The following is a 27,146-nucleotide window of genomic DNA, read 5'->3' on the forward strand; positions in this document are numbered from 1 at the left end:
AGCAATTCATTAATTATGAATATTAAACAAATCAAGTTTTGAAGTTCAGTTCATTACAACTCAAACTTCCGCTATTGTTCTACTCGGTAAAATCAGACTTTCCAGACAGCATCTGTCAATCTGATTATTATGTAGTTAAATGAGGGAGAAAAAAAATTTGTTCTCTCTCACCTGCAAAAAGCTATCTGTGCCTTGTAATTATTTGCCTTGATAAATTTAATTTACTTGAGTTTTCCCTTCTAGATTTGGCTGGTCAAGTTAAACTACAAAGATTATTCATGGAAAAGCAACCACAGTTGGTTACTAGGATACAAAAAATCACTTAGTACGTTTCTCCAATGAATAATCCCAGCAGAACACATACAAATTCAATAAATTATGAATTTCTCTTTCTCTCTTACATAAACATTGGGGTTGCAGAGGCATTTCTTGGAACCCTTTAAAATAAATTAATATCTTATTCACTATGCAATAGCAAAATGAACAAGAGGGGACAGCCGAGCCTTGCAGGTGAGCTGCATCCTTTGTCTAGACATGAAAGTTATTTTGGAATGAGGCAGGGTGCGAATGGACAGCAGATTCATTATTGCCAGTATCTATGGGCAGACACTGGTATTTGGCACGTTCACATGCCTTTTCAAAGCGGGTAACATAAGCGGGTAACTAAGCTAATTTGGAAGAAGGCATTCTTATTTCAGAAAAAAAAAAGTCTCTTCCTGCACAATCCCATGTATACAAAAGGTCTTACGCAAAAACACTTGTTGCCAGATCTCTGAACCTACACGGTCAAGCGCGACATAAGTTTTCCTGCACAGGGTGATGCTGCCAAGCCAGTGCCTGTGGGGCCAGCATCCACCGCACAACTGCCAGGGCTGATGGGCAAAACAAACTGCAGTCAGGCTACGTCTGCCCCGAGCCACTCAGACATTTCTGGAAACAACACCCAGACTCAAAAGATTGATTTTGCATACTTCACAGCATTTGGTCTTTTTGTGTGTGTGTGGTTGTATCTTGCTCTGTCTTTTCCTAGCCCTCATAATACCCCCTATTAAGAGGAATCCCCAGGCATGACTCGGTCCAGACTGCTGCTCAAGGCTGAGGTATTTAAAGACACGCTATAGGGTCTGTTGGCTAAGATCAGCTTTTATAAACTTTAACCGAGATGGATTTCCTTGAAATTCTGACTAGCGAAGCATCTGTCCTTCTCACCCTCTCCCTTTGATCACATCAGCAGCACAAGCAGTGCTGTTCTGCTGCTGGCAAATCATCCAGTAATTGCTATTTAAGACTCACAAATCAGATGCCAGTGTGAAGATCTGCCTCATACTCTTCAAAGGACATCTCCTTTCCAGGAGAGATCCACCAAAATGCCTGGCACACCGAAATATCTGCAAGCCTTCTTCCATGCAAGTGCAGGGAAGCTCTGCTGGCATCGAGCTTTCCCTCCCTGCACACATGGTCTCAACGTTGAACTTTCATTTTTCAGCTCTCTCTGCCCACAAAGCTCTTGTGCAGACCCCGTGCCATGTCCCCGTGTCCCCGCAGGTTCGTCCCCTGGCCACGTTCACCAGTCAGCCATGGAGTCCCGAGGGGCACCGTGTTCCAGAGCAAACCCAACACTGATCAGCAGATAAAAGCCGAGCCACTTAAACACTCTTTCCATTGTGTAGTTTGTCCCCATGAACCATCATATGAAAGTTATCTCTGTTTTATAAGCCAGCACAATGGCCACCGCGCAGTATACCAGCCAACGCTCCTTATCACTAAAAGTGAAGCAACAGCCAGTTAGTAAATGATTTCAGTTTTCATACTCACAAACCCTTTCACCTTGCAGGACGATGTAATCAAGAGTTTTTGATGGTGTCCTGAGGAAAGGAGACTGCCAAAGAACAGTCCCTTAAAGAGGCGTTTGTTTCTTGGGGGCACACCTCTTTGGCAGGAGCCCGCAGGGATTATCTAGCCCACCTTTACCCTCTGATGGGACCAGCTCTAACAGTGCCATTCCTAACTGATGAACAACAAACTTGTTCTTCAAGACCTCCAGTGACACAGATATTCCAATTTACTGTACTCCACCAAGGCTTTCCTTCAGTGTTAACCTGCCCAGCTGCTGTCTGGAGAGCTTGTGACCAACATCCTGGTCTTGTCTCCTCCCAAAAAGCCTGTAATGCACTGCAGCCTCTTAGCTGCTCCTCTTAGCAGCAATTTTGGCACCATCAGGACACTAGACCAGACAGATCTCAAGCGCCAAGTGTTTTCTGTTACCAAAAAAAAACCCCCTCTATCCAGCCGCATCAAGTTCAAGACCCCAAGAAATAGCAATTTCCCCTCATTAGGAATTATGCTTTCAACCTTAGCATCACACTGAGGAGATAACTTTTGAACTCCACTCCGTAAATTAAAGAACATGTTAAGCTGAGAAGCTGGTGCCCCGATGAGACCAAAACAGATAACCGGCTGAGAAAAGCTGTTGCCACAGTGCTAGTTATCGCTGAGGAAAGAGAGATAAACCTGAATGAAATGATTGCATTTCTGCTGCCAAATGGGATATTCAATCTTTTATCTTTGGCTTGTCAAGGCAGGGCTTGGCAGATTTAACATTCAAGTTATGGAGGAGGGCAAAAATCAAACAAGTTTTTTCCCTGACATTTGGAAACCTGATGGAAAACTTTCACTCAGGGAAAGTCTCTCTTGACCGTCTTCCCTGTGTTGCCACACCGGCAATGAAAAACAGAACTTTGTTTTCATATGATCTATTTATTTCTCCCACATAGCCATAAGACATGATGCCATCAGGAGCGCAGTCACAAGAAACCTCGAGTCACAGACAAACGGATGGTTAAAACAGAAGAATTCCTAAAGTACAAGAGCCTCATTATTATGTAAATATCCACAGGGAAACAAGAAAACTGCGAAAACAAATCCTGTTATACGAAACTACCTACCCAACAACTCTACAAACGCAACTCCATCCATTTTTCTCCCTTTCAAGTATGAGTAGTTCTTAAAAAAAAATCCTAAATGTGATTTCCCTGCTGCACTGAAAATCTTTGAAATGCAGTTAAAATGTTTTTTCTTTAAAGAATATTCCCACGTAATTCCAGCAGTAAGTGAGAAGTCATTTATTATCTTCTGAATTTGTTTCTTTACACCAGTCCTGTTGGTGTAGAAACGAAAAAATGACACGGTTTTGCTGGAGCAGGGAAAGGGATGGAGTCTGATCCTCTCAACAGGAGATCTCCGAGCTGCTCCACTGCCAGAGGTCTGAAAGCACCAAGAGAGAAAAAACTCCTGGGTGGAAAGCAAGCCCTGCTTACACAAAGTACAGGAAGATATCTCCCTGGACACAGAGGGAAAAACAAATTAACAAGCAAGAAATCACTTTCCCCTCCCTCACTCCTCCCCAAAGCCCCGCTGCAACTGTTCAGACACCAGGAATTTAACGTTCCAGCACTCAATAATTGAGACAACAGGGCATCCAGGTCTGAAGGGAAAAGCTGGCACAGGTATGCTGAGATACAGCCTTCAACCAGACATCTCGGTGCCAGTGATTCATGCTTTTTAACATATAGAGGGGAAAAAAATACAGCCATCATCAAGACATGGTACAACCCAGCGTAAAGAGCATCTCCTTCCCGACAAGGACGTCCTCCCCTGGGCACACATCTTATCTAAGGGCCCATCAGGAAGGGATTGCCCCAGGTAATGCCTCTGGGCAGTCCTGCTGTATTTGCAGCATGAAAAGAGGTGGGATGGGGAGGTTTTCAGAGAAGTGGTTGCATCTCACAACCTAAGGGCATTGGGGCCATCAAACAGACATATGGACCGTTGATGCAGGGTCAGTCCCCTTCTGCACACAGCAGATTAGTGATGCCAAGGGCAAGAGTGGAGAAGCTGCCTAAAAGAAAGACAGAACAAAGTATGGAAATGCTCCCACAGCAGAACGTCTCCAGCTGCCGCAGATAGAAAAGCCTCCCCCAGATGTGACATGGAGCCAGGTCCCTTCCCTTGGGGCTCCCACCTCTTTCTGGGCTTGCTGGTGAGTGAGCACACATCTGCCCTCTGGGTAGAGGCTGGAGAACGCTTTACCGCCCAAACTACATTTTGATGCCAGGAAGCCCCAAATGAGCATGTGGCCGAGGAGCTCATTAGGAGCAGGGATGGTGCACATCGTGAGTCAGCTGTGCGGTTTGGCTGCCGTGGCAAGAAGCAGGCGCGGGATGCCAAACCGCTCCAGGCACAAGAAAGGAGACAAACAACGGAGTATCAGACCAAATGAAATACAAAGAGAAGAGATGGAGGAGATTGCACACACCTTCCCCATAAGGAAACTCAGATGGGATCTGACACGTGTTTCAGAGGATCACACCTGGCCTCATCCCATCCTGCAGCTCATGAAAGGGTTCTCACTAGCTCTACCCCTGCCTGCCTCAGCAGATTTGCTTCCCTGCTTCTCTCCTGAACCCACCACATCCATCACAGTGACATGCACACTCCACCTTAGGAAAGCCTGCTCTTATTTTAGCTACCGACTCGCACAGATAGGCTCTGTAAACAGCAGGATGCTGATGAGAAAGAAAACCTTTCCTTCCAAGGCAAACTGTGCAGCAGGACACTGTCCAAAAGCACAACTCCAAAATTCAGTGAGCTTGAATTCTAAATCCACTGGAGCTAACGAGGACCAACGTGCTTATTTGCATTCCTAATTGAAAAGCCATTGAATGTGCTATGCAAGGAGGATCCTTACTAGAATGGGAAGAGAAGCGCGGCATAAGCTTCAAGGTGACTCATCCTTTTCACGTCAAGAAAACACTAATGCCCGCAAATTCAAACTTGACTGCCTAAAGTTAAACACCTTAAACATCCTTAAGCACCTCCATAGGCTGTCAAATCATAATGTGCTGGGAAGCAGCAATTTCCTTTGCCCGCGGTGAGGGCTCTCTAAGAGTTTTGCCTACACACACAGACTCAGGGGTGTGATTTTAAGCATCTACAGTAGGGTCAGAATATGACACACAGGTCCTTCTGATCTGCAGCAATTATCCAAAGAAATAAAAGGGAAAAAGCGCTGTTTGTCAGATACTCCACCTCTTAGTAAAGCAATTCCCCTCTAGAGCATAAACAATAAAATAGAAGAGAGGGCACCTGCCCAGCACTATCCAGCGTGAGAGTGGAGAGCCACGAGAAGCTCTCGCTTTAACGACACACTTGGCAATGTGCTGCGTGTGCCTGACAGCACAGCGGCCACGGGGCACCACACACAGCTCCGCTCAGCACCGTCCTGACAGGTGATGCCTTCCCGCATTCAAGTACAGTTGTTTCTCCAGACTCAACAGCCGAGATGCCGACAGTAGCACTGAATTAATCACGCCAGTTGGCTGCAGCACATTTTTGGGTATGTACTGTGCGAGGCTGGTTAAAGATAGTCCTCAGTATACGATCAACCTGTTCCAGCTCTAAATCACAGGGAAGGCTGAGCCGTTTCACGGGTTTCCTTTTGAAGAGTGGAAAAGTAGAAAGCTACAAAAGAAGCAGCGAATTAATCTTTTTTTTTTTTTTTTTTCACTTCTATGACCTTCCTCCTGGAGATGCTTCATGCCTGCATGTTAATTAATTAACTCTCGTATACCCATGTGAGCCAAACAGTGTTTCCTACCTCTCTTACATACAAAGCAAGACTCCAATAAAGCCACTTGCTCTAAGGTGACACAGGGAGTCAGCAGCAAAATCAGTGACAGACTCTAGAAACCTGAAGTCTCGGACTAAAAGAGGCAGAAAAACAGGCAAAATGGGGCTGTTATTGAGGCAGGATTAACACCTGTAATCAGTGCTGATCAGAGTTGAACCAAACCCAAACCAAAAACTGGTCTGAACAGGTACCTTTTTCACTCAAACCAGAACAACCTGAAGTGTTATTTTGTAGTTTTGTTGAAGTCAGACTGGAACCAAACCAAATAATTCAGTGAACTCATTCCCTACTCACAATACCGAGAACTCCTCCTACTGTATATCGCTAGCAACTGGAGGGGGAGGAGGGACCAGAGAAAAAATCCAAATGAAAATGCTCCTTGAAGCTGTGATTTTAGCCCCTGGAAAAGGCACAGAGATTTCTTCCCACTCTGTGGTTTTTGCTATTCATTTCTTACAAGAGAATTGCATATATTATGATAACAGGCATAAGTATTTTTAAAAGGATACACAGAAACATCACATTTTACCCATAAGCTATAAATCCCTGTTGCTCTACTGCAACCGGGACCCTACAACCACCACCATCAGCCCAGTGAAGGTCTAAACTTGGGATTTCCAACTTGCTGAGAAAGGGTTCATTACTAAAAGCATTTTTCTTAAGAATACAAAATAATTTATTGAAAATAAGAAATTGAAGTCACTTCTGCCAGAACAAGCCCCATTCTCCCTTGTGTTTACCAGACACAAATGCCACTCATACTTGGTATTCCTTGCAGTTGTGAGGAAGGCTGTGGGAGAAGCACTGCAACCAGATCCCAGCCGGATTCTTAAAAGGGAATTTGGCTCCTTTGTTAAATACCAATGACCCTATTTGGGCCAGGATCAACAACTGGATCCCAACTGGAAAGTCCTTTATTCGTGCTTTGGCCAACAAGTGCCTCCTGCCTGCCTGCAGTAGCAGTTGTCCATGCTCACCCCACCACGATGAGCTGCCATCCACCACAAGGACCCTTGCTGCCTGCCCGATTCTCCTAGACGTTGTTCCTCCCTTTTTCCTGCACCTCGCAGCTCCATGTAGGGGCTTCGCCAGGTCAGGAGAATTTTCACCTTTCCCAGCCTGCCAGCCCTCACATCCCACTGAGCTTCCCGCATCTTCAGGGGAGGCTTCATGACCCCATCTGGCTACTAACCCTTTTCTGAGCCCTGTTCAAAGTGTCTGCTAAAGAAGGCTAATTAGCACAGAGAAATTAGCACCATCCATGATGCTGGGGTGAAGATGGGTGCTGCTTGCTGCCTCGCTCGCCAGTGAGGAGTTAACTCAAGAGAGCAAATCCTCCATGGAGCACGGCGGGTGAGAGCAGCCACAAAGCCCGATGTTGGTATGTGACCCATCCACCACCACCACCACCACCACCATCTGCACGGCCTCCCAGCCCACTCTGCAGGTCAGGACAAGTTCCACCCATCGGCTGCAATGCTGCACACCTAGTTTGTCACCTGTAGGAGACAGAAAAATGGCATGCCTCAATAATAAAGAATTCACTCTTGCCTAACCACCTGCCCGCAAACCGTCTCGAACAATGGGCAGCGGTAAGGCAGGAAAATACGGACAAACAGGCGTAAATTCCCACATTGCACTGGAGATGCAGCGGGAGATTCTCCCACTGGAGAGGTTGGCACAGGGTGAGCGTCAGGGACTGGCACCACCGAGGAGCCCAAAGGTGAGGAGCTCCTGCTCACCCACCAGGGCCAGGCCAGCCGCAGCAGGCAACCGTCCTGCCGGAGGAATGTGTCACGTATCATTTAGCTGTCATCTAGATAAGAGCAATTTCCACCACCACCTCAGGACCGTTGTTAAGCGTATCTGACACATCTCAGCTCTCTTCCATTCAAATGCCTCCTCAACCGGTTCAAATATAGAAGCTGCCTTTCATTAGCCCCAGCCTATTACTCATTTCAATACCACTCTGGTTAGAAACCTCGCTGTTAATTTGACAAAGCCTCCATCCATTGTGTGTTAACCATCAGACACTTGGCAAACATGAGTTTCCCAAGCTCCTGATACAAATTCCTCCGGCACCGATAGCGTGTGCTCTTGTCTCATTGCATGGAAATGTGGAGAGAAAGGCTGAGGCTGTGCAAGGATTTAAAGATGCAACAAGCACAGAAAATATATTCAATCAAACTTAGGCATAAAAATGAGTCGAACTGCTTTCAATAGGATTTAAAATTTAATTCCGCTATTTGAGAAGAGTATTTCCATTTCTATATAAAAACTGAATTGTTGATTGTTCGGCTTTTCCAGGAGCCAGATGATGACGGTCCCCCCACATTTCCTCTACATTTGATCAGAAGGGAAAGACATTTTCCACCTTCAGCTACTAACGGTGAAGGAAACAACAAAAGGGGAACAACATCTGTAGGCTTCTACAGTTAATCGATTTAACACAACAGAGAGGCAAATTTCAGTTTGGGGGTGTTCCAGTTTTGGGTTTGTTTTTTTTTTAACTAAATAAACTACTTCAGCCAATGGGACAGGGGAGAGCGATTCCTCTGTTAGTTAAAACGAGAGTGGAAGTGTATTGCTCAGTCTGCCAGGGTGAAGAAAGAGGTGCATTTCAGACAAAGAAGAGGAAAGACTTAATTCTGATTGATTATCTTTGAGTAATTCTAAACAGTCATAGCATTTATAAGTAGGATTTTATCCAACAACGCAGGCTTCCAGAAAACTATAATTTTCAAAAGGACCGTTCCAAGAACAGTTCTAAACCTGCTTCCCTCCATAATGCCATTTGGATAATGAAAGACAAACAATGCATCCGACCACATCAATATGAAAAATTGCTGAATTGTGTCCAACTCGACAAAATTCATTTATAAACTTCTAAATCGCAAACATCCAAAATCTCTTCTGCAGCCACAGGTTAATAGCTTCTTTTAACTGTCATTACTCTGTAAAAACTGAACACAGCTGAATTTGAGGAAAAGACACACTTTCAGCATCTTCCAACATATTAGCAAACGGTGTTCAAGCGTCCTGTGTGTTTTTGCCTTGCGCAATTGGATGAATGTTTGCAAATGGACTATCCCCAGCAAAGGAATCCTTACAGACAGTCTCCACCTGGCAGGACGGATTTTCTAGGCTGGATTTTCTGGACAGAAATTTTCTAGGCCACCAGAACAATGTTAGAGTTGGGAGGTCTACATAAATCAAGTCTTCAGTTCTTTCCATCAAACTTTTTCCTCTTTCTTAACGACTCCTTTTGAAAGCACCGCTAGGAACTCTTTAACCACAGAACTGCGGTACAACTGATGTCATCCCTTTTTTTAAATTCACGTGTGTAAGGCTGTGCATATGAAGGCTGCTCAGGAGAGACTGTTCTAGCAATAGGCAGAACGGCTGATACAACTCCCAGCCTTCTGGAACAGAGCTCACAGCTAGATCCCACGTCCCAGCAGGTACGATATTTTTAATTTGGGAAGTTCTAGCCTTACCGAGGTGACCTCCCCTGACCCAAGGATATTTCCCTGGCTCTGCTGGGTTTTTTTTGGATGCGTCTCTGGATGTTGCCTCGAGCTGAAAAGCTGACCCACAAAATGAATTTTCGCCAAGGTCATGCACTCTTTACAATGCCTCTATTTGCCAGTTAGTGAGGTGTTTAAAAAAAATGAAAACTTCCGTATTGTGAAAGGAGCTAATTTCCCATTTAAATGTAATAGAGAACAAGAGGAGATGCAACTAGAAATCTAATCATAGGTTCATGGCTAAACCACAAGCCTAGCAGCTTTCTTTTGTGCCTTGAAGGTCCCAAGCACCCTCTCTTTGCAAAAAACAATATGTGGCACATCCAAATGCAAATCTATTCCTCTCTTTATTTCTATATTCAGCTCCCTGGCTGATTACAGGGAGGCATGTGTGTGTGTTCAATAGGTCCTCCTGCTTCTTTAAATAAGTTTAATAATACCCTTTTTATTTATGAGAGCCCAAAGTACAAAGGATGCAACGCAGGAGCTCTGCAAGAGCAGAAACGAAAAGAAAAGAAAAGCAAACTAGCTGAAGATACAGACTGGCAAGGGCTCAGTAATTCAATACTGTTGATTCTATAGAGACCAAGTGCTTTTACTGTGCACCGATTCTCTGAGGACGAAAAAAGCCCCAGAATTATGAACTTGCAAAGGAAAAGAATCTGTACATCTCTTGTGTAAGCGCAGAATTCGCTAAAAAAGGCAGTTTAAAACCAGGGCAGGCTACCAAACATTTCAGACCTGCTTTCAAATAGTTTTTCTCTGGCGACTCTGAACAACTAACGACTCACCACATTAAAAAGTTGCTGTAAAAAAAAAAAATAATAAGGGAGGGGAGGGGGGGCGGGTAATGAAAAAGCCCCCAAAAGAAAGGATTCGTCCGAAAGGCTGGGGATCGTTGCTTCAGCTGTGAGAACAGCTCCGCTTCACCCGATTTTGTGGCTCCCACATGGGCGAAGCTGTACCCCGCTGCTTAAGCATCACTGCCTCGGTGCCCCTTGCGGCGGGGAACATTAAAAATAATGATAATAATAACTATATTTAAAAAAAAAAATAATATTTGGCTTATCCCGGGCCGCGGGGCTGAGACCCGGGGGCGGCACAGCCATCCCGCCCGCCCCGGCTCGCCCCCGTTTCTCCCCCAGCATCTCCCGGGACGGGGCACCACAGCACCCCCGCACCCCGCTTAACCCCCCACCACCACCCTCCCACGGCCCCCCAGCCTCCGCCGGTACCTGCCAGGGTCTTGTGCACGGTGTTGCCCATGGCTCCGCTCGGCGGCGCGGCGGAGCCCGGCGCTCCGCAGGGCCATGGACAGCGCCCGCCTCCCGCCGCCGCGCTCCGCTCCGCGCCCCGCCGCCGCGCCGCCCCCCGCGCCCCGCCCCGCGCCGCCCCCGCTGCCCGCCCCGCACCGCCTCTCACACACATACACACACACACACCCGCCCCAAGCACCACCGACGCCGCCGCTCCGGGACGCCCGGGGCTATGGGGACGCCCCGGTACCGGCCGCGCTCCGCCCTGCGCGGCGGGGTTCGTTACCGGGAGTGAGAAAACCACGGTGAAAAGCGGCCGGCATCTGGTGCAGGAGCTGCCGGCCCGGGGCTGTGGGTAAACGGCGGCTATTTCCGAGAGGGTCCACCGACCCCGGGAAACTACTTTCTGCCTCTTTCCCTTAGAAAAAAAAAAAAAAAAAAAATTAAATATTCTTCTTTCTCTCTTAGGAAAAAAAAAAAATGGAGAGCAGGAGGGCACGGCTGACAATTCCAGCTTTACCCTCAGGACAGCCCTTTCTAAAAGCAACACCTTCCCAAAGGGTAGAAGCTGCCCTGGGAAACACTGGGAGTGGATAACCGCAAGCCCTTTTCTCCCCCGTGCCATTTACTCAGGGGGTGACCTTGGATAAGCCACTTTGCATCTCAGTGACACGGCTTCCCCATCTGGGAATTGAGGGTATTAGCAGGAGTGTTGTGTTGGCAAATTCGTTATTAGTTTGAAGCGCACCGGTGCCATGGTGACGAAGGACACCTCAGCCGACAGCCTGAAGTGCAGTATTGACAAGATTTGCCTCACAATTTCTCCGTCTTCCAATCTCGGCTGTAAAAGCATGTTTAAAGCCCCGTTAGAGAAGAGCAAGGGCTTCCTTTCTCTTCCTGGTCACACTCGTGCTGCTGAGGGGTGACGCTGCCGAGCCCTTCCTCTCCGAGGCAGTTTTTGTAGTTTTAAGAATGGAGAAACGGGAGCATGGGAGCTACAGAACGTGCTGTAACCAACACATGGGGCAGATGCCGAGGGGCACAGTGCCTGGGAAAATCCACCGTGTCCCTTAGCAGAAGTCACATCTGTGGGCGATCACATCTCCTGGGACACAAAATAAGTGGAAAGAGGGGGAGAGCCAAGCACCAGTCACTCAATGTCCTGGCGGAGATCAGGCTCTAATCTATTGTAGAGAAGCTAAAATAACAAGCCTTTAATCCCGGTATCATGTTGAACAGGTCAAGTATGGCTCAGGAGATGAGAGGGGACAGAAAAACCTAATTCCCAGTATTTTTTGCCATCATATGGTTTTGTTAAAAATGGGATTATCGAATGAGACACCAGCAGCTGTTCTTAAAAGCGCTTGCACCCATCTGCTGTCTCCTTAGGTTAGCGTATGTCTCCCACCGTCTCCGGTGCCCTGAGCCGTAAACCACACGCCGGAGCTGCCAGGCGGTGGGAGCCAGCGCGCTGAAGCACAGGGCTGCCCTTCAGGGAGCAGGGGAGGGGAGCCATGTCATCCTATTTACACAGAGGGGAAAGTCCTTGTTTCACTACACAGCGGGGACTGGGAGGCTTTGGCTAATCCCGGCCGGTTTCCCTCAGCAGGGAGTGGTAGTTGTTATTTTAGGGCTTAAATAAGCCTTAAAAAGCCAGAGGCGGCAGAGGGGGTTCTCTGCAGCCGGGTCTCTGCGGCTGCCCGGGGGGCTGCCAGGGCAGCCCGTGTGCCTGCCATGTGTGGGCTGTGTGCCACCTCCCCGGGGTCTGCCCGGGAGACGCGCCGTGTCCCCCCTTCCACACCCCGGCCACACCAGCCCAGAGATGGTGGCTGCCTGTCCCAAGGGTGTTCCAGCCCTTCCTCCTCCCCAAAAAGGAGGTAAAAATAGAAGACAATAAAATGGAAATGCACATCCTTAGGACACGGAGGCAGCCTCCAGGAATGCAATCAACGCTCTTACTTCTTGGCATTGTGAAAATGTAGAGTTTGTTAAAATAAGCCGCTTCACACAATGCTAAACAATGAGCATGAGAAATAGTTGGGCGAGGATGACTTCACCCTCCCCACAAACCACACTGAGAAAGTACAAGAGATCCAAAAACCGACACCGAGGGGGGACTGAAAGGCAATGCAAAGTCACTGCTCAGCCTGGAGAAATGCAGGAAAGAAACCAACTGTCCCAACCAAGGAGCCACAAATGAAAGCTCATTAGCATGTTAAAATTCTTTCCACTCCAGCAAGTTTTGATAACTATTGATAACACAGTTCAGTAATTTCTTCTGGAAGCCTGACAGATGGCTGCTCCTCTAAAGAAATCCTCTTCCCTCTCTCACCCTCGTTTTGATCAAGGGACAGGATGACCTGCACACTCATGTCATCTGCTGTGGTATCGGCCTTCTCATAGATATAAAATAGTAATATCACCTAAGCTCCTTCCTCGTATATTTTATTACTAGATCTTAAACCATTTTGCAGACAAGGTGACTGACATTATCCTTACTTTACAAGTGATGAAACTGAGGCCCAAGGAACCCAGGAGACACATACAAGGTCACCCCGTCAGCCATCGGCAGACTTGGGAGCGGAGCTGCGGAGCAGAGGAACCACAAAACACTTTACTGTGTTGGATCCAACTCGCAGGACTGGGCATTTTTAGCCACACACGCTGCGCTGCTGCTTCTCCCTCTGCATTTTCTATTGCCCCCATAACAAATTCATCTCGGTGGGATCAGTGGAGTAAGATCAGGGTAATACCATGCACGGGAAAAAGTCTCTGGAAGGTGTTCTGTGTTACATTGGTGTCGGACATCTGCTTCCCAGCTCACTTTAATCACCTCGAAATCTTTCCGTGTGTGAATGTGTACCCAGGCCTTTAAAATATGGGACAAAAAAAAAGAAAATTTTCTTTCTGAATCAAAAATGTGATGAATTCTACCTGAGGTTTGTCACAGACAGGGATATGATGCAAACCCTCCTATAGCCACGTACAGGAGAGGGTATGGGCTGCACCGCCTGTTGGCACTCACGTAAACACACTCCTGTAAATGTAATGTTTCCAGTGATGCAAATAGCTTACAAAGAACAGCTAAATTTCCACTGATGGATACCAGCCTGAGGTGTAACTCTTCTTACGGCATCAAATGGGTTGCATTGTCTGTGTAAGTCCCTTGGGGGCTCGAGTTCTGGGGGATGAAAGGCGGTATGAGATGTAAGGTACCACCGTTAGCAGCTGCCATTCTTGTCTATCTAACAGATGGCAGTAAGTAATGACAGACCCGTCTCTTTCAGCAACAGTGAGATAAAACACTGAAAAATCTGTCTGTCTTCCCCATTCAGGGCAGCCAGCTCTCCTGGGCTTGAGCGGAGCGCTCTCCCCGGACCCCCGGGGTGCACCTTCCCCAGCCCGCAGAGCAAGGCTGCAGTCGCCCCCGCTGCTGGCTGCCAGCAAGCACCAGTGTTACTCCTCCACTCTCAGACTGGCCAGCTCGGTCTCATTCACTGCTGAGCTCCACTGAAAACCTGTGGACCTCCCTAAATCTCTTGTCTTTTACCAAAGAGCGATTGCTGCTTGCAGACGTTTCCCTCCCGAGCTGTGTATAACCCCACTCCACAGCTTGGGGGCTGTCAGCTCTCACTCCGGTTTCACACCCCTGCGCCTTCAGTTCTTTTTTTTCATTTCTCCATGACTCTAAATCTGAGCAGACATTTGGAGCATCCATTTCTCTTTCATCCCTATCTGTCTGGAGCTCTGAGACTGTCCGAACCACTTCCACTTCCATCACACCTCACCTTGAAACCTCCCTTTCCCTCCCCTACTTAGCAGGAGCTCCCTGGGAATTCTCAGAGACTGTAGACAAAAGATACCCTGGAAAAATACGTGTCTCGACTGCACGAGCCTACGATGCTCTTCCAGCATGCAAATACCACCATGTCTAAAAGAGTACAGTTACTCTGACATGCACATCAGTGACATACAATACATCTTCTTCAACAAGTATGTATCCAGCATGGATGCACCAAGCAGTATCACAGAAATAATTCCTTCCTACTGCCACATGCACAGCAAAAAGCTAGTTTCTGTAGCTGTACTAAATGGTGTTGTGTTCTTCCCCCTATAGAAGTCAGGCTCCTGCCAGCACCTTGTGTTTCCTTTCCTCACCCTACTGGCTGAAGTGACTGGCCAGGAGAGAGCAGATTTGACTGATAAAAGCAAAAGTTACTCATCTCACAACTTCCCAGCCTCCACACCTTGCCTGTGGAAGGAGAGCACTAATAAGCCTCGCTCCTACTTGGAGAGGAGCAAAAGAAAAAGCTGTTCCCTGAATTCCCATAATACACATTTAAAGAGGTATTTGTTTAGGAGGGATGCGTGTACGGAGCGTCCTCCGGCACCATGCAAAGCCGTCCTGCCACCCACGCCTTCCAACTGCTGAAAGCAATTACTTTCCTCCCCTGCTCTCAGCACTAGTACAGGATGCGCAGGGTCTCCACAGGTCATGAACAGAAACTGGGTTTTACTTTTTTTTTCCTCTTAAGAAATCAAGGGAAGCAGGAGCTTCCAGCACAACGGTAGGAAAATCTTCCAAAGAGCTTCTTGAACTGGCCTTGACTATGCAGCAATTGAATCTGTTTCCTGATCCGAGTCCTTACTGCCTGTTAGAAATTTGGCTGCCGTGAGGCTTATTTACCCAAAGCTGGGGAGATTAAACCACATTTTCTGGGAGATGGCGCGGAATGGTGTTGGGCCAGAGGTGCCCTATAGGATCTGACGCAGACAGGGAAATGCAGCCCACAAAGATGGACCAGTCTCATGGTCAAGCAAGACCTTTGTGCCTTCAAAAAGAAGCAGTGACCACCTGCCCTGACCACACTTCTACATTCCCGGTGCAGCAAGTGGCTTTGACACACACCAGCCATGCAGCATATGGAAAAGTAATCTCTGACACGATGCCAGAGCAACTCTCAGCCAGAGAACGTGTGGGCATTCCTGGCACAAAGGACTCTGCGATGGATTCCTCAGCCACGGGAATTACAGCCCAGGCAGAAAGAAGGAAACGGTGAAACCACAGCGCAGCAAAACACAGTTCAATGTCGCTTGCACAAGCCACATCCCAAATGACTTTGGTGAGTGGAATAACACAGTTCCCAATCGGCAGCAGAGGCAGTCACAAAGGGCAGAAGCCAGGGTTGTAGCAAGGATGACGAGGCTGCAGGGAGGAGCAAGGAGAGTGGAGCCATCAGAGAGGAGTCATCAACGGGGAGACTCAGTGAAAGCATCTTTTTCTGGGAAGAGCGTGGTTGGGCTGATTGTTCTGCCATGTTATTAATTGCTTTAGATAAACAGCGCTTTCTCCCCAGAGAACCCAAAAGCACCGCCTTGGGTCGTTCCCCACCCTTTCCATAGGGCCTGGGGAGGAGAGGAACTTCTGGCAATGACTGAACACAGGTCCAACCCTGCAGCCCCAGAGGCACCAGCACTGCTGGGAGATGCTCCATCTGCAAGTCCCAGACGAATGCCCTTTCCTTCAGTGGGGGCGGAGGGTGGGTTGGGCCCATGTAAGGAAGAATTTCCAATTTAGAAACAAACAGAGGCAGTTCCTATTATTGTTAGTGGAATGTCAGCATCTCTGGTCCCAAGCACCACTGTCAACAAACAGGCTCACAAATGCTCCTTCAGCATCAGCCAAAATAAAATCCATGAAAGCATCTATAACTCAGCATTCACTACATACATAACAAGCTCTCCTTTTTCTTTTTAAATCCAGTCTTGTCCGCGTAATTTTAACATAAAGGAACCGGTTGTGGGCTGTGTTATCAAATGAGTCATCATTTTATGTGACAGTGTAATATGATTTAGAGAATTCTTGGCACGCCAGTGTGGATTATGCATTATAATCTCTTAATTTGGACTGTTAGTGCTGCGCAGCAGCGACTGGAGCGGGAGGGAAAGAGCAGGTTATCTGAATTACAGTCCTAGCTCTACTCCTGCACCGCTGTGTGACCTTCCCAAATTAGTTACTCTCCTGCCTTACTTTCTTCATCTGCAAAGCAGAAACATGCCTGTGCCTTTCAGGAGGGTTAGCTAATGTTCGCACAGGAGATCTGAAGAACATTACATAAATGCAAACGATTATTTTAACAAGGGAAGAAAAGCAGGACTCTGTTTCGGATGCAACAGGCTGATCTTGGGAAGTACTATCAGAACTACCAGATCAGAGTCTCTGGGTGCTGTATATCAGTCACAAGCTAATTGGAGATAATGAATGATTTCCAGAAACATAAGGAATAGGAAGCACTACCAGAAAACCTAGAGATTTGCAAACTGGGACTCTTCAGAAAATGAGCATAATTTCTCATAAACATTGATATGCAGAAGATAAATAAGAACCTTCAGGGAAACTCCTCTCCCATCCCCCAGATACCGCATGGTAATGTAGTCTTGACAAGCAATGTTGGCTCAGCAGCCCTGGAAGTGAGATCTGCTGTCGTTTGCTGATGGGGAAGCCCAGGCAGGGGCAGCTGAAGGGGGACTTGCCACCCCCAGGGGCAGAGGCTGCGCTTGGCAGGTAGGGTGACGAGCAATTAGGATGATGAGCAGCCAGCCTGCAGGAAATGGAAGTGCATGTGAATCAGGAGCTGTGGACACTTGTCCACTTCAGGCTGGACTAAACATACCAGAGTCCATTTACCCAGTCCCACTGCTCAGAGAGGAAAAGTTTGGGATCAGAGTGTGCTCCGGAGAACCAAACAAACAAACCCAGAGCCTAACATCTGCAACTGTTACTCCTGACCTCCCTAAGCTTTCCATTCCCCCTGCTTTCGGTAAATATAAACTAGTCCATATTTTGCAAGGGTCACTAGCCTGGGAGGAGAGCAGGTACCCATTTCCAAAGCTATCCCGATCCCTTCAGCTAGCTGCCTTCCAAGTCCATGAATCTGGCTTTGTCTGCACCATTTACACAGTCCCTGATCTGGTATTAGCAAGGAGCAGTATTTCTACAGGCAAGGAGGATGCATTTTATGAGACACAAATACCATATGAAGAATTTTGGGAGACTGAGAAATCCTCCCCAGAGAGAAAATTTCATCCAGAAGAAATGAAAAAAAAAAAAAACCCAAAACCAAAAAACCACCATGATCTATATTTGCTGGCATGAGGGTTTCTTCTGAGCTCTTTGAAAAGCAGCATGCTGCTGCCAAGGCGAATCTGTCAGAATTGGGACGCATCTGGGGTAGATAACTGGCCTTTCCTGGGGCTGACTACAGACCAACTTTTTCCTAGTAAAGGAAGAGAGGCCACTGTGACAGATGAGGCAGGCAGACAGCAATGGTTGGCCCCTGAGAGCTCTTTGGGGAAGGGATGACAAGTGAGAAACACAAACACCGGATGTCTGCCGGTGCTTTGAGCTCTCTCACCTGTTACTTATTTCCCCAGACAGGGCAATGACTGAAAGGCCACTTTTAAATGCAGTCATTGATAATATTTTACATCTTAGGAGCTCATGGGAAACCAAAACAAAACCCACAGATACTACCTCCAACATCTTCTAAATACGAGACCAACTTCTTAAGTCTCTACTTGGGAGTTATTGTCTTGCAATGAAATAGGAAGAGGAGGCAAAGGGGCAGAGGGATACTGGATAGTGCAGAAAACTATCAAGGAAAAAAACATCTCTCCCTTCTTGCTTGACCCTCCCAATCTTTTAACGCATATTGTAGCAAAAGGGAATTGACCCTTGATGGCTTGTAGTTAATTTATAAGCGGGAAGCTCTATGCCCAGGGGATGCCCGTGGTGCCGTGCCAGCGATCCAGGCACAACGCTGCTGCCTGATGGGCTGCGGGAGAGCTCCGGACGGGCCAGGGGCAGAGCACAGCCCACCAAAGCCCTGCACCTCTGCTCGGCTGGACCTGCCGGGCCAGGGCCACGCAGGGGACAGCACACAGCCATCCACCAGCACATCCTCTCGGAGGGAAAAACGCACGTGGGGGGACCAGCGAGGCAGATAGAGCATCCACGGCGAAATGAGCAAAGCCTTTTGTTCTGCACAGCTCCTGCGTTTCATTCAGCGCAGCCAGCACAAGCGAGGGGGGAGATGAGTCAAGGCTCTCAGGCCAGATCACAGAATCACAAAATCACAGAATCTTCGTGGTTGGAAGGGACCTTTGAGATCATCGAGTCCAACCAAAAAAAAAAAACTAAACAAACAAACAAACAAAAAAACCACACACCACACCACCTACAAACAGACACAAACCAACAATCTCGGGCACTACAGCATGCCCTGAAGTGCCATGTCTACACGTTCCTTAAATACCTCCAGGGATGGCGACTCCACCACCTCCCTGGGCAGGCTGTTCCAGTGCCTGACCACTCTCTCAGTAAAGTAATTCTTCCTAATATCTAATCTAATCCTCCCCTGACGCAACTTTAGACCATTTCCTCTGGTCCTGTCATTATTCCCTTGGGAGAAGAGTCCAGCACCCACCTCTCCACAACCTCCTTTCAGGGAGTTGTAGAGGGCAGTGAGGTCTCCCCTCAGCCACCTCTTCTCCAAACTAAACATGCCCAGTTCCCTCAGCCTCTCCTCGTATGAACTTGTTCTCAAGACCCCTCACCAGCTTGGTGGCTCTCCTCTGGACACGCTCCAGCAGCTCAATGTCCTTCCTGTAGTGAGGGGCCCAGAACTGAACACAGCCCTCGAGGTGAGGCCTCACCAGTGCCCAGTACAGAGGCACCATCACTGCCCTACTCCTGCTGGCCACGCTATTCCTGATACAGGCCAGGATGCGCCTCTCCAAGGGCTCAGCCCTGGTGCTCCTGGCTCTGCGCCATGCTGCTCACCCCCGCTGCCTGCGCACCAAGGACCCTGCGTCCCACCGGTGCCTGCTTCACCCGCAGCTGCCGGGGAGACGGAGTCACCACAGCGTTTCCCTGGGATCACAGAGCCACCCATGGGGATTTCTGGAGACAACCTGCACCGACGTGATGTCCCGCAGCCACAGTGCTGCTTTTGGCCTGGGCTACACCTTCGTTCGCCCAGGCACCGTAGCGATTGCTGTGTGGTCTGACAGTCTTCTCTGGGGACTTTCCTAGAAGAGGTGACCCCGAGGCACAGCCTCAGCTAGCAGAAAACATGTCTTTGGCTGAGGGATTCAGGTTTGCCTCTCATGTGGGCTCCTCCTCTAGCTCACCCCAAGGAATGGGCCACACAGAGCATCGTTTCTGCTGGTACTCCTGTGCTGCACGAAGGCCACCAGCTTGGGCAGCAGGAGGGCTCTCTGGGGGACAAACATGGTAGCTCCTCAGGGCAGCAAGCTATCAGACCCTCCCCTCCCTGCTCAGAGCATCTCCCAGAGGACCCCTGGTCACAGCATAGGTGCCTGCAGGGCTCTTCTGCAGCACCTGTCTGAGCTCTAAGGTCGGTGTCAACTCGCACCATCAACACCCCTCCTCCAAAACCCACCAAAGCAGGGCAAAGCCTGTCCGAAAGTCCAGCCAAATCAGCACAAACACAGCATAGCACCTCTGAGCAGAAGGGCAGGAAGATGCAGCAATGCATACGGTGGAGCAAGGACCAGGATGGACAGCCATAGCCGACAGCAGTATTGCCACCAAACATGCTGTGGTTTCAAACTAGAACCTGTGCATCGCTCATATAAAAAAGCCTTTTGGTATAGAGGAGAACCCAAATGAGACAAACTCACAGGACTTTCCCTTAACTTTGAACACATCAGAGCAGTGTGAATGTTGTTATTCCCTTTGTCAGCTCTAGCTCTAGCTCTCACAATAAACGTTATCTCATGTTTTCCACAGATCGTCCTTCTGGAGCTGCTGCATCAAGTCCTGACCCCATGTGCGAAACACTGCTGCCTTTATCCCCAAGCCCCGAGAACATGAAATCAAATGACAAAGAATCCAATCTCAGCTGTCCTCTTTGGGGCAGAACAAGACATGATTTATAGATTTATATACACACATGCCCATCTATTCATCCTCTTAGCAAACAGTTCATGAAGTGTGCCTTAAGCCTTTCTGAATCGGGCAATTCTCTGCTAAGACAATCAATCCCTAACTGAGAGTCTGCAGGGAAAGACATCATGTTGCAGGAATGCTGCAGAAGCTGTTGCATATACTGTTCCCTTTGTTGAGAATAGCATCTTTGCCTTGGATATATTTTTTTTCCTCCTTAGCCATTTAATTTCATGAAACAGAGCCCAGTTCCAGCAGGCAAGAAGAACATAGCTAGATTTTGCTTCTTCTTTCCTGAGAGGCTGAGAAACCAGATTTTAAAAATGTGCTTAGTGGGCGTTTGGTGGGACGAATTCTCTCCCATAGTTCAGCATTTTTGAGATAGAGAGTGAGGGATAGTTACGTTGCATATGGTGCTTGGTTTTTCTTCTATAGCAGGTAGCCTAGAGAGTTGCTACTTCCCCTGCCATGAGAAAAATCATACTAGTTGATTTAATTAAAAAAAAAAAAATATATCTGCAAGAGGCTTCATGTTAGACCTTTTTTCAAAAAGGCTCAGTGCAGAAATTTTTAGAAATTTATCCAGTGCTTGTGTGTAATGGAAAGCAAATTATACCTTGACAGCAACCTAAAGGGCAGGCAGCTCTCTGGGGCATGGCCTCTCTTATTCTCTGCAGCCCAGCACCAAACACAACAGGGATTCCCGGTATGTAGCTGGGGCTGTTGCACGCTCACCTATAACCATAGTAACAATAATAACCCTTCTGAGAAACATCTGATTCATCTCCCATAACGACTTTAAAACCAGATGTAGCCCCCTTGGACACAGCATAGGTGACAGCAGGATCAAAGTTTCTACACACACTCTCAAGTCTAAGGGCATCATTCAGCATTATTATCCTTGCAGAGCTGGAAGAAAGGGCAAATGGGCAACAGGGCAAGCTTCAATCCTTCCTTGTCCTCTGATGCTACCCACGGCTGTGACCGCCCCAACAACCGTCCACACAAACCTTTCCTCTGCATCCCCCGTTACGGGGAAAAGGTGTTGGAGCTTGGGTGGAGAGACCGTAAAAACCAAGGGTGGTTCCACTGTAACCAGTGATCTTAAACCACAGCAGAATGACCGGTGTCAAGGCCTGGCTGACTCACCACACCAGGCACTGGCACTCTCAGTTTGCAGAAACATAGACAGGTGGAGATGTCCATGTGCTGCTGGAAGTGGGTTAGGAGACCACATAAGGAACAGGCAAAAGGAACAAGGCAGAAAGATTCCTAATGAATTCCTATCTCCATGCATTCTTATTAGCAAAATAAAAGGGGAGAAAACAATTACCAAGATGTGCTACATCTGCAGAATTGTCTCCAAATTAAATGCGCATCCATGTTCTATAAAGCATCAGTAATTCTTAAAATCTACAGATTTATTTTTAGCTGCCAATTTTAGAGACTTCCCAGGAGATACTGGCCTAAACCTGCTATCTCAGCTATTAAATAAAGAGACAGGATATTTTTATTAAAAAAACCAAGACACCCCCGTGAGACTCAACAACTTGGACTGAAGATAACAGCCCTGCAGCCATGAAACACAGTTTTAAAGAGACTCTAATAAATAGTGCCAGTTACTAAATCTTGCCTCTGTGTTGCATATACTACACAAACTCTTCCTTTTCAGTTTATGGGGAGGCCCCTTTCCACCAGCTGGCTGCAGAAATCCATCCTTTTAACCAATGCACACCTCTGCATCTCCCAACTTTCTGCTCTGCTTCCCAGTGGGTCACTGCAGCTCCTGGCACAGGGCACCTGGCAACACGGGCAGCGAGTGCATTGTCCCAGCCCAGCTCAGAGCACAGATATCAGTCAAGAGTAGCACCAGCCCTCCTGAAGATCCGCAGTGATGCTGGGGTAGCTGTAGGATAAGCCTGGCAATTGGTTTTTTTCCCCTGAATTCAGTGACCTGATTTATGGCTATTTACCTACATTTAAATTTTTAATGATTTCTAGTAATGAATCCCAAGCCTGAAACGAACTGTGAGAGCAGGGAAGCTCCCCAGAGCCAGTTTCTGACGGCAGTGCATGCATCCACATCAGTACCCTGAGGGTACTGTCGGGAGGACTATCTGCTCAGGCTGCACTTCACTCAGAGGGTACATCCCAGCGGGCACTCAAGACAGTGAGCTTGCACCAGTTACAGCCCTACACTCGCGTCTGGTCAGTTTTTCTCCTGTATACAAGGCTGAGGTCTGAATCTTGATGCATTTTCCTCTGTGACCTGTAGCAGGGTGCAAGGTTTCGCTCTTCCTTTGAGAGGCACATTGAGATGGGCGGCTGAAAGACAACTACTACAGTGCCACGTGGATTTGGGGATGTTTACAAAACTGCAGAAATCAGAGCTGTCTAATAGAGGGAGAACGCTGAATTCATTACGCCCTCAGATTGGGTTTGGGCTCAAAGAAATTTCAGATGACGGGGATGTTATGAAACTTAATAGGACATTAAAGCCTTTCTTTTGCAGTGCCAGAGAACCAGCCTTTTGGCTTGACATTCAACCCTTCCCTTTGAAAAGCTTGAGCCCCATCCCAGGCTTTGCACGCTCGCGAACGAGGACCACACTGGCAAGTCCCTCAGGGCATCCGCATCTTGCAAGGGACACACCGAAGCCAGCTGGGGGGTGAGAGGCAGGGTAGTGGCCTGGCTTTTCCGAAGCAGCCAGCACCAACGCATGCCCAAGCAGACGTGGCAGCTCACTCCCGGCAGCTGGCTTGCTCAGGAGAAAGGCTCAGAAATTTCTGGAAAACAGATCTTTCCAAAGCATCTCAGATAGACGTTTGAGAAAAATGAGGTCTCCCCAAGCAGCAATACCTACAAAATTTTTTTTGTAAGTTTTCCAATTTCAGTGCCCAGGCAGCACATCCAGAGCAGTAAGGTGAGCCACAGCTCCCCGAGGAGGCTGGTGACATTGGTCAGGAAGGGATATGGGCTCAAGGCAGGGCTTCCTGGGCTGACCTGTGAGGTGATGCTGGGACACCTCAGCTGTGTGTACATGAGCCGGGATGGATCCAGGAGAGCTGCTGCTGCACCTGGATGTGCTAAGGGATGGGGATGTGCATGCAAGTGAACTGAACCACACACTGGCACAGGGCTGTATGGACCATCTTGGCCAGTTCAGAGATCTCAGAGGTAGCTCTGCAGCTATCAACTTCAGCAACTTCTTGGAGGGAAGCTGTGTTGATGGGTGTAGCATAGGAGAGGCATTCAGTCCCTTCCAGCTAGGCCAGCTCTCTTCCCCTTGGGCCAGCTTCACGCTGGCAAGCAGATATGTGGCTCAAGTCCCTTGGTTTTGGCAGATAGCTTTCTTCATCATGCACCTATTCTAGCTCATCTCACTGGTGGGATCCTTTGGCCTGGACTGGATTTGCTCAAGTGTAAGAACTGCACTGAGTTTTGAGATTAAATCAACAGAAAAATCTGTCATTGATTTTCCTATGGCTATGAATTCACTCCGTGTATTTTAAAATCATATCTGTTCTGAATGAAAGGACCCCTTTTTGCAGTGCACTTTGTTATCGAAGGGTTTTATTTAAAGAGAAGAGGGAGCAGCATGGATTATATATCTCTGTGCAGTGAAAAGGAGGCGATGTCTCACAATACTTGTAATACCTATAGGTATTAAAGACAACAGTTTGCAAGACATCATCTCCACTGCCTGGCAAGAACTGAGCCTGCTGCCTTCACTATGCTCTTGGCTTACACTAGCCCATCCATCACCTGCCTTTTTAACCGGCAATGATGAGCAAATTATGCATACGAGCAGCCATGTGCACCACAGGGTGTAATTCCTAACGTCCCATAGCAAACATTTTTCCTGGTGCTAGCAGGTGTTTCAATCCTTCATCCGGACTTTTATGAACAGTGCTGCTGGGTATCTCCTTCCAGCTGCTCCCACTATCTAGCTGTCAGCTGTATGCCAGCTGAAAAAAGAAATACAGGGAAGGTTTCTGGGGCATCTGGAGCAGCTCGGTGGGCACTGCCATCACCCTGCAGCTTGGCCTTAAAGGCTGGTAGAGGAAGAAGGCACAAGGGTGGTAACTAGACCAGCTGCTGGCTCCTCCTGTTCCCTCAGACTCGGTGGGTTGTGTTTGTGCTGCAGCAGCCAGCACAGCATGGAGCAACTCATCACAGCCAGGCCCAGGCCATGAAGATGTAGGGAGGGGTGGAAGAGGAAGGGGCAAGTGGGTCACTTGGCTACTGCCCACCCCCACCCCCGCCAAGTTCATATTGATCTAAGCTCTACCCCAATAGCAAGACAGTGGTCCCCCCCTTCTTCCTGCTTCCAAGCAAAGCTGCCCACAGCAAGTGACATCATACGCAAGGCTTGTCCCTGCAGCTCAAAGAATCAGCAGTCACAGCGCTCAGGCTCTGCCTTCTCAGGAGGGGTTTTCACGACACATTTTTTCCCACGCATCTCAGTGCTTCATAAAATACAAACGAGACTCAGAGCACTCCAAGGAGGTGGCGGCTGTTTTATTGCATTTCTGCACTGAGAAACCAAGGCACAGAGATGTCACGGAGCTGGTCACAGCCCACTGAAGTCACTGGGAAAGTCTCCTACTGCTTCATTGGGAACGTGGGTTGGGGCCTCCAGCCTTCTCCAGACAGGGAAGCCCCTGGCACAGCTAAGCAAAGTTTGCTGTTGGACAACCAGCGGAACGGCACCCTGTCGAGCAGCTCTCCCAGGGTGCAAGAGGACTCCACGTTAGGAAGGAAAAAGGACCAGACCTGGCTTCCAACAGCAGCACCCCTTCATGACATGCATTCTGCATCACGGCAGGAGAGGACTGGCTAAGTCCCGTAAGTCCCATTCACCGTCTGCACCCAGCCTGGTAGAAGATATTTATTCCTAGAATAGGCGGGGTTTTATCAGTGGACTTTGACCTACAGCATCTCCTCACATATTTCTGGGCCACACACAGCCCTGCTCAGCCTGAAGCTGCAGCATTTCCCTGCCCTGGTCCTGGAAAGGACTCAGGGTTGCTCTGCGTATGGAAAGGGCTCTGTGCTGCTGGCAAGCTTCACATCGGGCTCCAAAACGACTCTCATCTCTGAGCCATGTCAGCCCCAGAAGCCAGCTCTGCAAAACCCAAAAGGTCAGACCACATAGTGCGTTCAGCAGCACTCTCGTCACAGCAGTCTGTAGTGGATGGTATTTCTGGGTCTGCATCCATTTAAAGTCCCCAGCAATTAGAGAGGCAAAGTCCCGAGTCTCTCTGAAACAGGCAAATCGCTGATTAACGAGAAATGGAATAAGGAAAAACAGGACATGGGCTTACTTTCCTTATTTCTTTTGCTGTAATTGTTCCAGATCTGTCCAAGGAAAGCATCCCTCAGGGCTTATCAGAGCAGCCACCGCAAAGGAGAACAAAGGAAACACCAATCATTTCCAGTAAATCAAAAAATGACAAGCTTTAACCTTCAGAAGAGAGCAGATTCCTGCAAAGGGTTTGGCTCCTCTGTCTTTGAGTTTCCTTTTCCCTAGTCCCGGTTTCCTAGCAAAAGTTTCCTCAAACAATAGAGATTGGCATCAAAAGAATAAAGAAAAAAAAAATTAAACACCCCTCCTTTCACAAATAGGCTTAAAAAAGACAAGGCTTGTCACTTGGGAGCAATTGGTTACTCTTTGCAGCGTGGCAGCACTGAGGACTCAGGTCAAGCACCGCAGCCCTGTTGTGTGGCGCTATGCTGTCACACAGGGCAAGAGGATGCTTCTGGGCTCCCTCTCCCTCCCTTTCCATGAGTAGGAGAGATGTTAGGGGACTAGGAAGTGGCTACTCATATTGCAGAGCCATTGCAGAGAATGACTGCACCCCACAGCAGCCCACCACTGGGCTGGTGAGCTGCCAGCTCACTGGGGAGAGTAAATGCAACCCAGGCACCGTGTATCAAGAGCTCAAAGCAGGGCACAGCCTTCCTCAGGCACATTCTGCGGCCAGGCACAAGCCCTGAGAGGATGGGGAGGTCCATGCATAGCTGTGGGAATAGGACACAACCAAACCCTGCTCCTCTCTGGCACTAATTCCCTCTGCAGCTTTGCCCAGCTCATGTACATTAGTGTCCTCAGATGTAAAACAGACTTAGAGAGGTCTCTAAAGACAAAACTGGCTAAATGTAGATACTCTGGCAATGAGGGATTGGCTCAGACACCACACCGATCTTTCAAAGAAAACCACGGGATGCTGAGCAGGATCTGCTGCTTCGCCAGCAGGAGTCAATGGGAATTCAGGCCAACCCGAGGATGCAGTGGTTTAAAAGACAGTGTCACCTAAATCAGGAAGGCTAAATAAACCACACACCTGCACGCACACCTGTGACTATCAGAAAAGAAAACATGCAAGGGTAAGGAAGCAAGAGATTCCTTGAGAACTGCAGATGTTAGATACAGCTGTATAATTGCTCGGGCTGCTGTAAATCTAGACTCAAGGGCCTCTTTTTCATGGAGGATGCTTTTCAAGACCCCACAGGGAACAAACAAAGTTCTTTTCGTTTTACCCACACATCCTTCTTCACCTAGGAAGAAAACAGGTATTTCAAAATCTTCTTTTCTGAGGAACAAGACACCAATGTAGGGTCACATCCATGGGGTGTGCAGGTGTGTGATGGGTCCGTGCCATGGACTGGCTGCCGTGGATGACCATGCCTCTCGGCATGTT

At 48.2% G+C, this 27,146-nt stretch overlaps 1 protein-coding gene across 1 annotated transcript in view; it reads right to left on the bottom strand.

Moving 5' to 3' along the window:
- NEURL1B (neuralized E3 ubiquitin protein ligase 1B) overlaps positions 1-10,482 on the bottom strand; it is a 31,542-nt gene extending 21,060 nt beyond the window's left edge. Inside the window, exon 1 of the mRNA XM_074156113.1 lies at positions 10,452-10,482. Coding sequence (XP_074012214.1) covers positions 10,452-10,482 — 31 coding nt within the window. The remainder of the gene's footprint in view (positions 1-10,451) is intronic.
- Between the last annotated feature and the right edge of the window lie 16,664 nt (positions 10,483-27,146).

The sequence above is a fragment of the Numenius arquata genome, chromosome 11 (assembly GCF_964106895.1).
Source record: "Numenius arquata chromosome 11, bNumArq3.hap1.1, whole genome shotgun sequence".
Taxonomy (NCBI): domain Eukaryota; kingdom Metazoa; phylum Chordata; class Aves; order Charadriiformes; family Scolopacidae; genus Numenius; species Numenius arquata.